This window comes from Sparassis crispa, assembly GCF_003851025.1.
Source record: "Sparassis crispa DNA, contig_000007F, whole genome shotgun sequence".
Classification (NCBI taxonomy): Eukaryota; Fungi; Basidiomycota; class Agaricomycetes; order Polyporales; family Sparassidaceae; genus Sparassis; species Sparassis crispa.
The window spans coordinates 1,716,696-1,729,678 of NW_020939754.1; the positions used below are offsets into that span (position 1 = coordinate 1,716,696).

Consider the following 12,983-nt stretch of genomic DNA (forward strand, 5'->3'; position numbering starts at 1 on the left):
ATACTCTTGATGAAGTCTGGCATCTCCAGAACTCCGGAGTCCGACGTAAGGTGGCCGCCTGACTCTCCGCTCCTTGCCTCTATTGCGGCAGCTTGGAGTATCAGAGACAGCACGAGGAAGACCTTTTTCAGCCACTTGAGGATCCTGTCCATCACGCTCGATTTCCTGTTGTGCGTCTCTGGAGGGTGGACACAAGCGCGGATCCGTTTTCGCACATGCACCCAACATGTGGGGACACTGCGGAATACTCATTGACGAAGCTTGCCGTCTCGAGGCCTCTGGAGTCTGGCTTGAGCTGGTCGTCTGACTGTGGTCATGGGGCGTGTTGGTCCGGTGTCGGACTCGTATTCCAGGGTCTGTCTGTCTCCCGAAGCTAATACTGAGGAATATCCGCAGAAATCAGTGCTGTATACGTAGCGGCAGCGAAGGAGAATGTTCGTTCCACAACTTGAAGTGCATTTCCGAGGTGGCCTCTCGTAGGTAAGACGAGCTCCCGCTGAGGCGCTACCGTGAATCTGGGTTACATGTCGCCTGTGTATTGTCCGAGCTCAGGCTACCTGAGCGCTGCCATTAATATACAGCGCCGAGCGTCTGTCGCGGAATCGACTTGAAAATGAGGTACGTAGAGATCGATGTATGTTTCCTTGACCCTCTCTAGCCGAAACGGTGATCATCCTATCCTTTCGACGCTCATCCCTGGAGACGGTGCGTCACAGCATTTGTGAAATATTGACACCTCGCGCTATTGGATTGCGAACACTGGCACCAGTTTGTTCCAGACTGCCCGCTTTCTGTGCTCTTTCCGTCGTCCTCCTTGTTTGTTAGCTGAAGTCCGTGCTGACCAGAACTAGCTGGGTATGCGTCGCACTTCACGCGCTTCATGTGTCACTGTCTTCGGCACAAGCTTACTGTGATCTTTAAGTCGAGTTATATCAGTAGCTATCAAGCTAAACAGCACTCGTGTAGCAGGATATTAGAAGGTCTTTGATGAAAAGGTCTCTGTCAGCCATGTCGCGACAATCTGAATTACAATACAGTGTGATCAACCACGTCTAGTTGTAGGTATAGAAGGGCGAGGTATAAGTAAGAATAAAGAATAGTCAGTCAATACAGGCCAAGTAGCGGAAGTCCACTCCGCGACCCTCGCTCTCCTTCGAGGGCAATATGGGGGAGGAAACCAGGGCTGGGACGAGTTCAGCGAATGATACGCATCGTCTTATGGCGTGCAAGACCACCCTTAGATGGTGGCGGTGGTGGTAGCGAGGCAGGAGGCGTAACAGGCTCGATAGGTAAGTCTGGAGGCGTGACGGGCTTGTGAGGCAGATCTGCAGGCATGGGCGCCCAGTTGACATGATCAGAGATGGGCGGGCGGGGTGAGTTGGGCCGGGTGGGCCCCTCGTGAAGTTCCTGCATTTTGGCCTCGTGTGCTTCCAAGACGTCGTTGCCTGGGCCCTCGTCCATGTCAGGCTCGTCTGGGGGCACGTATATTTCCTCTTCGGGGCGATCTGTAGCTTGTGGAGGGTATACGCTTTTGCGGAGGAAGCGGCGGTACGCGCTTGACGGCTTGCGCGAAGGCGGAGCGAGGCGATACGGGTACGGACCGTTGGGGAGCGCGTCGTACTGCTCCAGGTTTTTCCAATCCTCAAGCGTCCAGTAGCGATTGGCCTCCTCTCGCGTGACCCAGTTGAGGTCAAGGAGGCGGCGGAGGAGCTTGCCCGGTAGCTGGTAGGTTGGCCGCTGGTCGGGTGCGACCCGGATGTAGGTGTCATGGATGGCGAGGGAGTGTAGAGGGTTGCGCCACACTTCGGGGGCGCGCAGCTTCTTAGAGACGGGCTCGTAAGCAAAGTCATGGACCTTGATGCCGAGATCCTTGAGTGCGGCGATGCGTTCTTCGGAAGTGGGCTCTTCGTATGTTTCGACGATTTCTGTCGCCACGGGGGAAGGGTAACGGCGGAGGTAATCTGCATCTGCATCTGTGTCTGTGTTTACAGCTGCGATTGTCCCTGGGATTTGATTCGTAGTCTCGTTTGCACCTGCGTACGCGACCACTGCATCTCCGTCTGCGAACGCGTCCGTGTCGGCATCTGCGTCCGCGTCCGCGTCTGCATCTGCATCAGCGTCGGTTCCACCGCCGTCCCCGATCTCCAGATTCTGTGCACCCGCAGAGACCTCTCCACGCGCGTTCAAGGCCGCCTCGTACATCCGTTCATATACGCTTGAATACGCGTCATGACCCGTCTCCAAAAACGCGTCTCGATCCTCCCCAAGATACTGCGGTTTGAACGCGTCAGGCTCCATGCCGAATGTGCCCGGTCCTTCTGCACCAACATCAGTAGCCCCCGCCCGCGCATCCAGAGGGGTGCCGACAGCGGGCATACTGTCTTCAACGTGCACGGATTCTCGTATAGTCCTGCCGGAAAGTTTGGGAAGAGTGGGTGTTGAAGGCTGTGGCTGATACTCGGGCGACATGGCCTGCCGTTTAGAAAAAGGGAGAGGTGTTTCTTCCAGCAAAGAGTCGGAGCGCTTCCGTTTCAGCGGGCTGAGCGAGGGAGAGGGGGAGTGGCGTTGCATGGCAGTTTGGGACGAGCTCCCTGGTGTGGAATAACTGGTGGCGCGACCTGCTGAATCTCTCTCGCGCGTAGTTGACGAAATATTGACCGCTGGGCTATGCGGCGAGCTCAAGGTAACTCTTCCGCTGGTACTGGAGCTCCCCTGCTCGCTGGCGGTGTTCTCGCGAAACGAACAGTTGGCATTGATCTTGCCTGAAGTCAGGTAGCTGGTGAGTTTGGAGGAATTACGCGGAGACATTGTTCAAGCAACTGAGGGAAGAGCGAGTTCTGTATTGAATCTCTATGCAGCGACAACTTTTTATACTCTCCGTGAATGCGGAGGACAAAAGCGGTGGCGATGCGGGATAAAAGACAACGATAAAAGACAATATCGGTCAATTTCGGATAGCTCGTGATAACATGGTTATCATTCACATTATATCTCACAAATCCATAATTTACATATCTCGCTTCCAACTCGCCTCGACCTTGCCTCGAGACAATGACTCGGCCGTGAATATCATGAATGACTATGAAAGGCTCCCGACAGAATAAATTGTTTACTCTCAACCATCACAGACAGTACTTGTGGCTTGCCGTCTGACATCATGCAGCCAAAAGCACCCTCCGGACACGCAGACCTTACACGTAGCCGTAAGTGGGACGAGGACACGATACTTGGCCCGGGAGACAAGATCGGAGAGGGGGACACGTTCCTCGTGGAAGATATTCTCCCTTCGGACCTTGCGAATGTGGCGTTCGATAACCTGATCAAGGAGGTGCAGTGGAACACCATGTATCACCGAGGTGCGCATCGTAGTTAATATTTTTTAAATACTGCGACTAAACCCAACGATGTCTCGTAGGTGGCGAAGTTCCTAGACTTGTTGCTGTTGAGGGGGCGGTTGCGCCTGATGGAAGGTAGGTAAGAGCGCGCAGTACAGTTCGAGTGGGGGCAAGTCTTCCGACTGTATTCCAAGAGAGTCGCGAAAATTCAGTCAGACACGAGCAAGGTCAGGCTCGATGTCAATCATGCTTAGGGCTTGGTCTCATACATCGTAGCATGACTCTAGCATTTACGCTGGAGCATCAGACATTTGTATGTGTTGACCGCGTCTCTGGGATCATCGGCTCATGTGGTTGCGAGCCGTCCATTGGATGTGCGGTTCACTTCATGCCTGGCTTGTTGCGGGATTATCCCCATATCTAACGTTCTTCATAGTGAACCCATTTACCGTCACCCCGCGGACGAGTCTCCGCCGTTGCTTCCGTTCTCGCCCACCGTCGCGCGCATCCGTGACCGCGTCGAGGAAGTGCTTAAGGAGCCCGTCAACCACGTGCTCATCCAGCACTACCGCGATGGGATGGACTACATCTCCGAACATTCCGACAAGACGATCGACGTTGTTCATGGCTCGCACATCGTCAACGTCAGCATCGGTGCGGAACGCGTCATGACCCTGCGCACAAAAAAGGATGCGCGCGATGCGCACGCGCACGAGGCGGCGAACGGCCGCTACGCCCGCGCAGTGCAGCGTGTCCCCCTTCCGCACAACTCGATGCTCATCATGGGCCTGGCAACGAACCAGAAGTGGCTTCACAGCATCCGTGCGGACAAGCGCATCCCCACGCTCAAATCTGCGCCTGAAACCGCGTTTGACGGCGCGCGCGTCAGCCTGACGTTTCGACACATTGGCACGTTCCTCACACCCGATGGGAACCATATCTACGGCCAAGGTGCAAAGGCGAAGACGCGCGAAGAAGCGAGAGAGGTCATCAGAGGCGGCGAGGAGGCGGAAAAACTCATCGAGGCATTCGGGAAGGAGAATCATAGTACCGAATTTGACTGGGAAGGAACGTACGGAGAGGGATCCGATGTCTTGCATTTTGAAGTGAAGGATAGGTCTGAACATGGTACTGCGAAGAGCGCATAAAGGCACAAGGGACGTTATAATTGGTATGTTTTGACTTGGATATGCATATGGCTTTCGTTGCACAATACTGTAGGCTCATGGTGAACCGGAGTTCGAAATTATTAATGGACAGTTCCTGGGAATTTTGTAGTTCTCGTTTCCTACGTCTTAAGAAGCTTCTCACCTGAATCGATCGCCTTGTGATCGTGAAGTGGTGGCCGTCACTCACCTATTCTCATTTATGACTCTATCGGATAGTGGGCTTTGGATCTGAAGGCAGGATATCCGGAAAGACAAGTGTTGCAGAATTCAGCAGCATTTAGCAGAGATGGACCTCGCCACAAAATAGTCCTCGTTCCTCATATCTCCTCGACTAGATAGATATTCACCCTATTCAAAAAGGCAGGACCTAGAGGTCGTAAAGTAGATGTCAGGGTCCGCATTGTCGAAACCAGCTGCAGCACTTGCCAGATCAAAGATTTGGGAGCCTCTTGGTCATCTAAGTGGTTGGGTCAACAGCTGAGACTCGTGGGCATGACGTTTTTGGCGCTATCCCAGCGCGGAAACAGAAGACACATGAGGCACACCCTCAGTCAAAGCGTATGGGACAATGCGAACACCGCGGAATTGAATAATTGAAAGGGACGCTACAATGTGATTACGGAACGACGAGGTGAGAATAGGAGCAGACAATACGCAGACAGCAAATATAGAAAACTGAAGGTAGGGCTGATGTCAAGCTGTACCCCCAACCTCTACAAGAGTGGCAAAAATAAGAAAAAGAATCAGTTGATCCAGCGTCACAACCTCAAAGTGGGTGGACACATACGTTCTACCATAACGTCGATTGTATCTACCAAGCACTTCAGTGAGTGGAAATTCCAATTCCATTCATAGAGATACGTACCATTGTCCTCCATATCCAGTGAGGCGGGAGTGTCATCATCATTTATCCTGTTGCCGTCGTACAAGAATCTGCGAACCAAGTGGTCATTATCTCGAGTAGAATCTCGCATTGTCCCGACGGTGGCGCGAAACGAATAGGGCGACGCGATGAACGCGCCACGCATCCCACAAACGCCAATATTCTCGCGGACGATGTGGGCCACTCACCGGATGCTGCTTACATCCTTCCCCACCTTTGCGGCGTACGCCCCTTGGAGTTTGCTAAGTTTTGTGTTCCGTTTGATTTTGAAGAACACTTCCTCTCCCGTTTGTGTCGCTACCTGAGATTCCACGCATCAGCGAAAACTCACAAGGGCTCTCCAGTGCGCCTGCGATGCACGTCGCGCGAGCACACGCACCTTGATGTTGATGGGCGCGTTGGCCTCCTCAGCTTTGGGCTCGACGTCGTTCGTAGATGCTGGCTGCTCTGCGTCCGACATGGTGTATAGATACAGTTAGTGTGAAGTGGATGGGCTTGAGAGGGTAGACGAGGTCGCTACTCGAGAGCGTAAACGTGAACGCCTGGGCAAAGGATATTTGGGCGAATATGCCTTCGAGCGCCCGCGGCTTACGTCAGTGTTTCTCTGGATAAAAACATACGAACTGACAGACAAGTAGATTAGGCGATAGTGTACAGTAGTAGCCGTACAAGTCGAGAGACATATGGAATTATACACCTTGAGACCAGTAGTATACAATATTATGAGATAGGTTACGAAGTGCCCAAAGGAAAGAATGTGAGCGACAAACCAAGAAACATACGCGAACAAAGACGAAGTGGGCAATATTGCGAACATGGAGAAAAGTGCCCTCTGATTCTGCTCCAAAATGGGTCAAACAACACTTCTTCTTGACAACCGCCTTAGGAGCCGCTTCGCCGAGCGATACTCCTCATCCTCCGAGCTCGAGTCCTGCCACACATCTGCATGGTGAGGCTCCTCAATCCTGGACTTCCAGCGACTTTGGTGCACATCGTTGTCCCGGGCCGACGAGGCCCTTGGCTGAGGCCTTCCCCTCAGCGTACCTGTATTGTCGTCGTCGTCGTCCTCGATGGCGGGCGGCGTTGTGGAGAACGTGGGCGGCAACGACATGCGCACACTCTTCCGGTGCACCGGCGGAGTGGCAGTTGTCGCGGTTGAGTCCGAGTGCGACAGGTCACTGCCGCCAACCAATGGCTTGTCATCGTGAGGGGGGGGAGGTGGGGGAGGCGGGTCAACCGCAGGTGGCTCTGGATCGTCGTCGAATTCCTCACGTCCAGTCTCGTACGAAGAAACTGATGCAGCTTCGTCGTTTTTTGCGTCCTCAGCCAGAGTAATGTCCACCTTCGGCGGCGCAACTGCATCAAATATTCCGCTTAGCGACGGCCCAGCTACCGGGGGTGGAGACTTCGGCGATGGAGACCGGCTGGTACGCAACGCAGAACGCAAAGGAGACTTGGGAAGCGGCCTGCTTGCGCCATGTGGTGTTGCAGGCAATGATGGTGCCGATGCAGACGCCGGAACAAGAGCAGGGTTTCGCGGAGCGTCCCGAGCATGCATGTCGTGTCGTTCTGGTGCAGCGAAATGCGATGCAGATTGTGTCGAGATGATTTGGGCACCCATAATGTGCTCGAAGTTTATAGGAGCTGGGGCTTTGGGGACCACCAACATACGATTCGGGTCCTGGCGCAACCACGCCTCCCTATTCTGGCGAGAAACTCCCTCCACGATGCTCATCAGACTAGGCTCGTTCGTCCGAGTCAAGCCTGAACGCTGAGATGCGGACAGTGGCCTGCGGTTACCCTTGGGACCGGATTTCGCGGATTCTGAGATTTCAGTAGATGTCGTGCGTCTTCGCGTGGCTGTGGAAGTGGACGATGAACGCTGTAGTGGGGCAATACCAGAAAGGGGGGAGCCTGAGAGAGGTGCAGAAACGACACTCTGTTTCGATAGGGATGAGTTGCGAGAAAGTGATGGCTTATTTTCCAGAGCAGAGCCTGTTGCATTCCCAGAAGGTGTAGACTTCTTCGCTCTGACGGTGCCCAGATTCTGTGGCATCGAGGGATTGGGGCGAGCATTGCCGTTCATCTTTGTCGCACCATCAATTACAGGCTTCTTCAACTGCGCTGCACCCTGGGCCTTCGATCCCGTAACCGTTGCCCCGTCGCTCATATGCCCCTTGTCCGAGTCACTAACTCGCGGTGCTGGACGTGCTTGCGAGGAGCTCCGCTTCGTCTTCTTCAATCGTTGGGCATTATTCAAGCCATCCGATAGGGAGGGTGTAACGGCAGTCTTGGGACTCACAGGCGCAGGCAAAGAGGCAAACGGTGACCACGTCGCGTAATGATGCGATGGCGCTGCTCCATCCTCGTCAGAGCTATCATCGCCTCCCTTCGTCTTCGCCAGGTGTCGATCGGTGCGAGTGTACCAAGCCGAGCTAGACGCCTTCGTGGGCGAATTCCCATCCATGGACCCACCATCACTCTTATCCTTTTCCTTTTCTTTGTCTCTGTGGAACAGCGCTGCCATCGTCTTTCCGAACAGTGACCGATGGCGCTCTCGCGGCGGCGGGCTCTTCAGCCGGTGGTGTCGCTCCGGTTCACTGGCACTATCCAGAGATCCACGGATAGAGAAATGCGGGTGTCGTAGGCCAGAGACAGGGGAGTCGTGCCGCTTGCCATTGGCTCTGAATCCCGAGTTCTCGTGAACCTCGAGTTGTCCCTCATCCTCGCCCACGCTGCTGCCTCCGTCGCCATCCTCCTCCTCGGGTATTCTTTCGGATGCCAGACCATTCGGCATCGCTATGTCCGTGATGGCGTGTGCGGGAGGAATACTGAGTGTGTAGGGTCTGGGAGCCGTAGGAACGGCTAAGGGCGCATTGGGTGGAGACAGATCAGCATCCGCATGTGGCGGGGCTGCATAAGCAAGTGCTACTTGAGATGCCGACTGAGAAGGAGCTAAAGTAGATAGGTCAGACGGTGGATGTCCTGAATCAGATCCAATATCTGGCAGCGGCTTATAGGCAGCAGCAGACGCATACGGGTGCTGGTGGATACCTGAGAAGGATATGCACTATCAGCACGCGGGCGTAACGACCGGAACCAATCGCTGCTGACTGGATATTGCCCCACGACAGCCTCAGGCATGTAGATAGCAGTCTTTAAGGAGTACACGCATGAACAGAGACACATACCGTTTCCGTTTGGCACGCCGAACGCTTCCAGCGCTCTCAAGCCTTCTTTTCCCATCTCACCCCACGTCCAACCGCATTCGACCATAGCACTGCAACGACCCTGTAGTCCGACTTTGATTGCGCTAGTCCGGAGAGAGTCGAGCTCGCGCTCTTTCATCGCCAAATGAGCCTCACAAGCCTGGAGCTCAGTCTGCGCTGTCGTCAATTTGCTGATATTCTGGGGATCGGACTTGGAGAAGGACAGAGATGAGGTGGAGCCAGAAGCACCCAGGATCCCATCACGGGCAGGTCGCTGTTTGGAGACCTTGATAAGGCGCGTGACTCTGCATTGTAGACATGAAGACTTCGGATGAAGATCTGTACGAGAATACACTTACAGAATCTCTCGGTCCCGCATAATGTTCCCTACTTCGTCCTCCAGGTCCTTCAGCGCCTTCAGCTGCGCCTGCCACCGCTCCAGCGACGCTGCGTACTTGCGCAGCGCATCGTCCGCATTCGCAAGAGCTCCTGCTACAGCGAGAACGACCTGGGAGGCCGGTGGAGCAGACGCCGACGCATACGCCGAGAATGATGCTAGAGAAGCTTGCGAATAGTCAAGTAGAATAGAAAGATGTTTCGAGTAATCTTTTTCGTGAGATAGTAAATTCGTCAAAAGCCGAGAGTCTGCTGGCCGATGAACCATTCAAAATAATGACGACGGTCGGGGGTAAAGTCTGAAGTCATATAACTCCGGTGAGGCAACAACGTCGTTGGCGCATGTCAACACAGATGACGTAGCAGCCGTAGTAATCCTCATTAGCTCCACTGCGTGTGGGAACAATGTGGGTCACACTTACGTGACAATGTCACACATAATATCTAAATTCGGGCTATTGAGATCCAATCCAGGAGATGCATCCCTATCAAAGCCTGAGATCTGAGATCTAACTTGAAATTTGAACTACAATACAAAAGCTCCACAAATTGAGGTTCTGCGATGGAGCCAGCGGTTTTGATGGCGAGTCCTCTTCATTGTTGTGTCTTATAACTCAGGGAGATGGAAAATAATACTTAGTCTCAAGCCAGACGATCGTGCCGTTCCTCGGAGGCTGCCGAAAGCCAATATGTCGGAGATCGAAAAAACCATTGCAGCCCGCCCAGCAGAATGTTGTGCCCTCCTTCGTTCCATCTTCTTGCTGCTCTATGCAGTTAATCCTTCATCTGTATATCATAGCATGCTCGTGTTACCTGCACTCGCTCTACCGAAGTTCACCAGACGTTCTACCACGGAAGCTGCAATGGGTTTTTTCGATCTTCGACATATCGGTTCTCGGTCGCTTCCGTGAGTGAACGGCTGGAGCCGAGACTAGAAAATACCTAGGTTACAGTACAGCTTTCCGCATGCCCGGAAGACTCGCCGGCGTCATGCGGAGGGTGTCGAGCCTTGGTCGAGGGGCCCGACGCGACGTCGAGTCTCAGGTAAGCCAAATCGAGCTGCACTACTACGCTGAAGAGTACCTGGCCAGTGGCACTGCGCAACACATACTATCGCCGCGCAGCCTGTAACTGACAGACTCAAAATCCTCCGCGGACATCCTTTCGGTCAGCAAACACCATCCGAGAGTGCCAGTCGTGCTCCGCCTTCAACCATTCGAGCAATACTGACAACATACTTCTATCGTGTTTAGCTCATTCGAACCCCGACGCTCAATGTATTTGTGAGTGCTTTGCTTTTCAAAAACTCAGACTCCTCCACGGATCCCGCTCTGCGCGGTGATGCTCTACACAAGGAAGCAAGTTCATCCGGCACTTTGAAATATCCCGCTCTACCTACCCCTCCAGCCACATGCGCGTACTGTGGGACTACTTAGCACTGTCGACAGCAAATTGCCTCGCCAGTGCCTCCTTCGACTTCACACAACAACCTCGGCAACCTCATGATGACAGCACCTCGCCTGAAGTTCGCGACCGCGCATATTTCCCTCATTTCCCCATCCCTCACTGTTCATCTTTCTTCGATTCGTCAACTACCCCTCTCCAGCTCAACCAGATGCTCGCGAAGAGGCAGATCGCGTAATATGCTGTACATAACGAGAACACGGGCGAAAAGGTAATTGTTAACTGCTCGCATATTGTCCAGCTTCAGTGTACACTCTAATACATCGATAGCATCGTCTACTAACTTTCGTTGAAAGGCTCGGCACTGTAAACGAAGATCTTGTACCCACCATCATTAATTCATACAACCTCGTTGAACCACGCGGAGAAGGACAGCTCAGACGTGCAAGTTTGTGTCATTTCAAACTTATACTAACGAGATTTGAGTTTTCATCGGATGTGCTACAATGATTCAAGCACAGAAAAGGAGTATAGAAGCATCTAGAGTACACGAATCGCCACATGCTAATCTCCATACAAACGTCTACTGTCCTCAATTGATGGTGGAAGTGATAGTCTTGACCGAAGTCGAAGTTATCACATCTGTAGAGGTCGCGGACGCCGTAATCGTGGAGGTACGGGTGGACGTCACTGGAGTGGTGGTAATGGACTGCACATCGATTGTTCGCGTGCTCGTTACGTACACAGTGGTGTAGATGTATACTGAGAACAGAAATAGCGGGTGAGTGCAGGTTGGACATCGATAGTATCAGACTTACCGGCATTGACACCAGAAGCCACCAGGAATGCAGCCGCGATGATGCTTTTACTGAAGAGCATGATGAACAATATGTGAAGAGGCGTAGAATAGGTGAGTGTGTGTGCTGTGTGCTTGCGAGGTGAGAATGATAACTTTTTATCAAGGTTCGTAAGGCTTATATGCCTTTCGACGCTGCCATTGGCATCTTCTCCACTCTCCCGCTCCCTCGCGGATGAGACTGCATAGATGCGGAAGGGAGTGGGAAGACTGATGGAAGCGAACACCAGCCGCTATCCTACCAAAGTTTTCCAGCAGTATCCGAAGTTCCTTGTCCCTGTTAGGCGATCCCGCTGTGCTCTCGCAGTCATGACCAGGGCAGTCGCACCCATTCGCGGCAGCAGAATTTGCATCCGCGCCCACTGGCCTAAGGCATCACATATTACTCGCCATCCGCCTGCCACATCCGCCAGCCGCTCCAGGTTGTCCCGTCCTCCAGCAGTGAGCACAGTGCGGCATACCCCGCTTTGCATAATCGACGGTTACTGACGGTGTCCAATGTCTTCCTTCCGATGATAGGATCGACGGCGGTCGTCATTATCCGCGTTCCCGGATTTTCACTCCCTGTTGTGGACATATCAATTCGAGGCGGCGGTGCCATAGCACGATCATCCCGACAGCACTCAAATCGATCACTTGTAGTTTTCGATCAACGACCTGAGTAAGTACTGCTGTGCGGTTTGTCTTCCTTCCTGCTCTACTTGCAGTCTCGGATCGGCTGTCTGCCACATGGGGTGAGATCACCTCTTCTCTTCTCCACCGTACTATCCTTACCCGTACCCGTGGAGTCCGTTGCGGTAAACGTCGCGGATACCTGTGCTCCCGAGCGGCGCGGAAGCTAAATTCTTTGACCTCTGTCAGGCCCGATCAAAATAGTGGAGAAACTAGCTAGGCTATTCCCGACACCATATCCGAGATGCGTAAGGCGGAAAGCCTCATTTAGACGGTCCAGCGAATGCCGCGCGGGTTGAGCTCGACGTACTTCCGCGCGCATGTCTTTTCCGCAGCCGGTCGGCTTGCGGATGGCCCAAGTTCCCGCCTGCCCGCGATGAAGGCAGAATATCCAAGTAGGACGTGAGCCAGGAGATCCAGGTATAAAGTGCGGTTCGACGACAGCCAAAAATCATCAACTCAAAATTTTTCATCGTTTACACATCCTCACACCAAATCCTTTATCAAATCAATCCAAACAAGATGATGTTCCCCAGCACTCTTTCGCTTGCTGCTCTCCTTGCCGTCTGCTCCATGGCGCTTGGTACGTACCCATTTCCTGGTGTTCCATTCATAGTCTAATCGTCGCATAGCGAGCCCTGCCCCCAAGGCGGACACAAGGACAGTCACGCGTACAGACACTATCACCACCTCTGTGACCGACACCACCACTACGAACACGAGGACTTCGCGTACAACGACTGTCGTCCCGATCACCACGACGTTCACAAGGACCACCACGACTACAACTGTGACGCCGACAACAACTACAACTTTCGTGCACGCATAGGCGGACAATCATTCGAGTCGAGATCTGTTCGTTTGCTATTGTATCAATATGCATATAGACACTTCATGTATTGCTTAAAGAACTATTTTATTCGCTTCTACATGGGTTGTGCGTAAATTCGAGTCCTGACCAAAATCTTACGCCAAAGTCTCAAACAATATTTTCCCTTGCAAATCTTGTTAACAATTTTGTTGTGAACGATTTCTCTACACCAATTATCGTGAGCGCCG

General features: G+C 53.1%; 6 protein-coding genes across 6 annotated transcripts; 2 read left to right on the forward strand and 4 right to left on the reverse strand.

Annotated features, from left to right (window-relative positions):
• Positions 1-1,194: 1,194 nt before the first annotated feature.
• On the reverse strand, positions 1,195-2,808 carry SCP_0805750 (hypothetical protein; the record flags this gene model as incomplete). Its single annotated transcript, XM_027761163.1, has 1 exon — positions 1,195-2,808. The coding sequence occupies one exon, from the start codon at positions 2,806-2,808 to the stop codon at positions 1,195-1,197; it is 1,614 nt and encodes a 537-aa protein (XP_027616964.1).
• A 349-nt stretch (positions 2,809-3,157) lies between these two features.
• SCP_0805760 (hypothetical protein) lies at positions 3,158-4,483 on the forward strand (the record flags this gene model as incomplete). The annotated part of the gene is made up of 3 exons (XM_027761164.1): positions 3,158-3,356; positions 3,416-3,470; positions 3,772-4,483. 3 exons carry the CDS (start codon positions 3,158-3,160, stop codon positions 4,481-4,483), a joined length of 966 nt encoding a protein of 321 aa, XP_027616965.1.
• A 714-nt stretch (positions 4,484-5,197) lies between these two features.
• Positions 5,198-5,847, reverse strand: SCP_0805770 (Ubiquitin-like protein pmt3/smt3; the record flags this gene model as incomplete). The annotated part of the gene is made up of 5 exons (XM_027761165.1): positions 5,198-5,217; positions 5,292-5,315; positions 5,370-5,437; positions 5,576-5,688; positions 5,767-5,847. The coding sequence occupies 5 exons, from the start codon at positions 5,845-5,847 to the stop codon at positions 5,198-5,200; spliced, it is 306 nt and encodes a 101-aa protein (XP_027616966.1).
• A 393-nt stretch (positions 5,848-6,240) lies between these two features.
• Positions 6,241-9,260, reverse strand: SCP_0805780 (hypothetical protein; the record flags this gene model as incomplete). The annotated part of the gene is made up of 3 exons (XM_027761166.1): positions 6,241-8,441; positions 8,579-8,901; positions 8,956-9,260. The coding sequence occupies 3 exons, from the start codon at positions 9,258-9,260 to the stop codon at positions 6,241-6,243; spliced, it is 2,829 nt and encodes a 942-aa protein (XP_027616967.1).
• Positions 9,261-10,988: 1,728 nt separating this feature from the next.
• SCP_0805790 (hypothetical protein) lies at positions 10,989-11,275 on the reverse strand (the record flags this gene model as incomplete). Its single annotated transcript, XM_027761167.1, has 2 exons — positions 10,989-11,158; positions 11,215-11,275. The coding sequence occupies 2 exons, from the start codon at positions 11,273-11,275 to the stop codon at positions 10,989-10,991; spliced, it is 231 nt and encodes a 76-aa protein (XP_027616968.1).
• A 1,171-nt stretch (positions 11,276-12,446) lies between these two features.
• Positions 12,447-12,753, forward strand: SCP_0805800 (hypothetical protein; the record flags this gene model as incomplete). Its single annotated transcript, XM_027761168.1, has 2 exons — positions 12,447-12,507; positions 12,557-12,753. The coding sequence occupies 2 exons, from the start codon at positions 12,447-12,449 to the stop codon at positions 12,751-12,753; spliced, it is 258 nt and encodes an 85-aa protein (XP_027616969.1).
• Between the last annotated feature and the right edge of the window lie 230 nt (positions 12,754-12,983).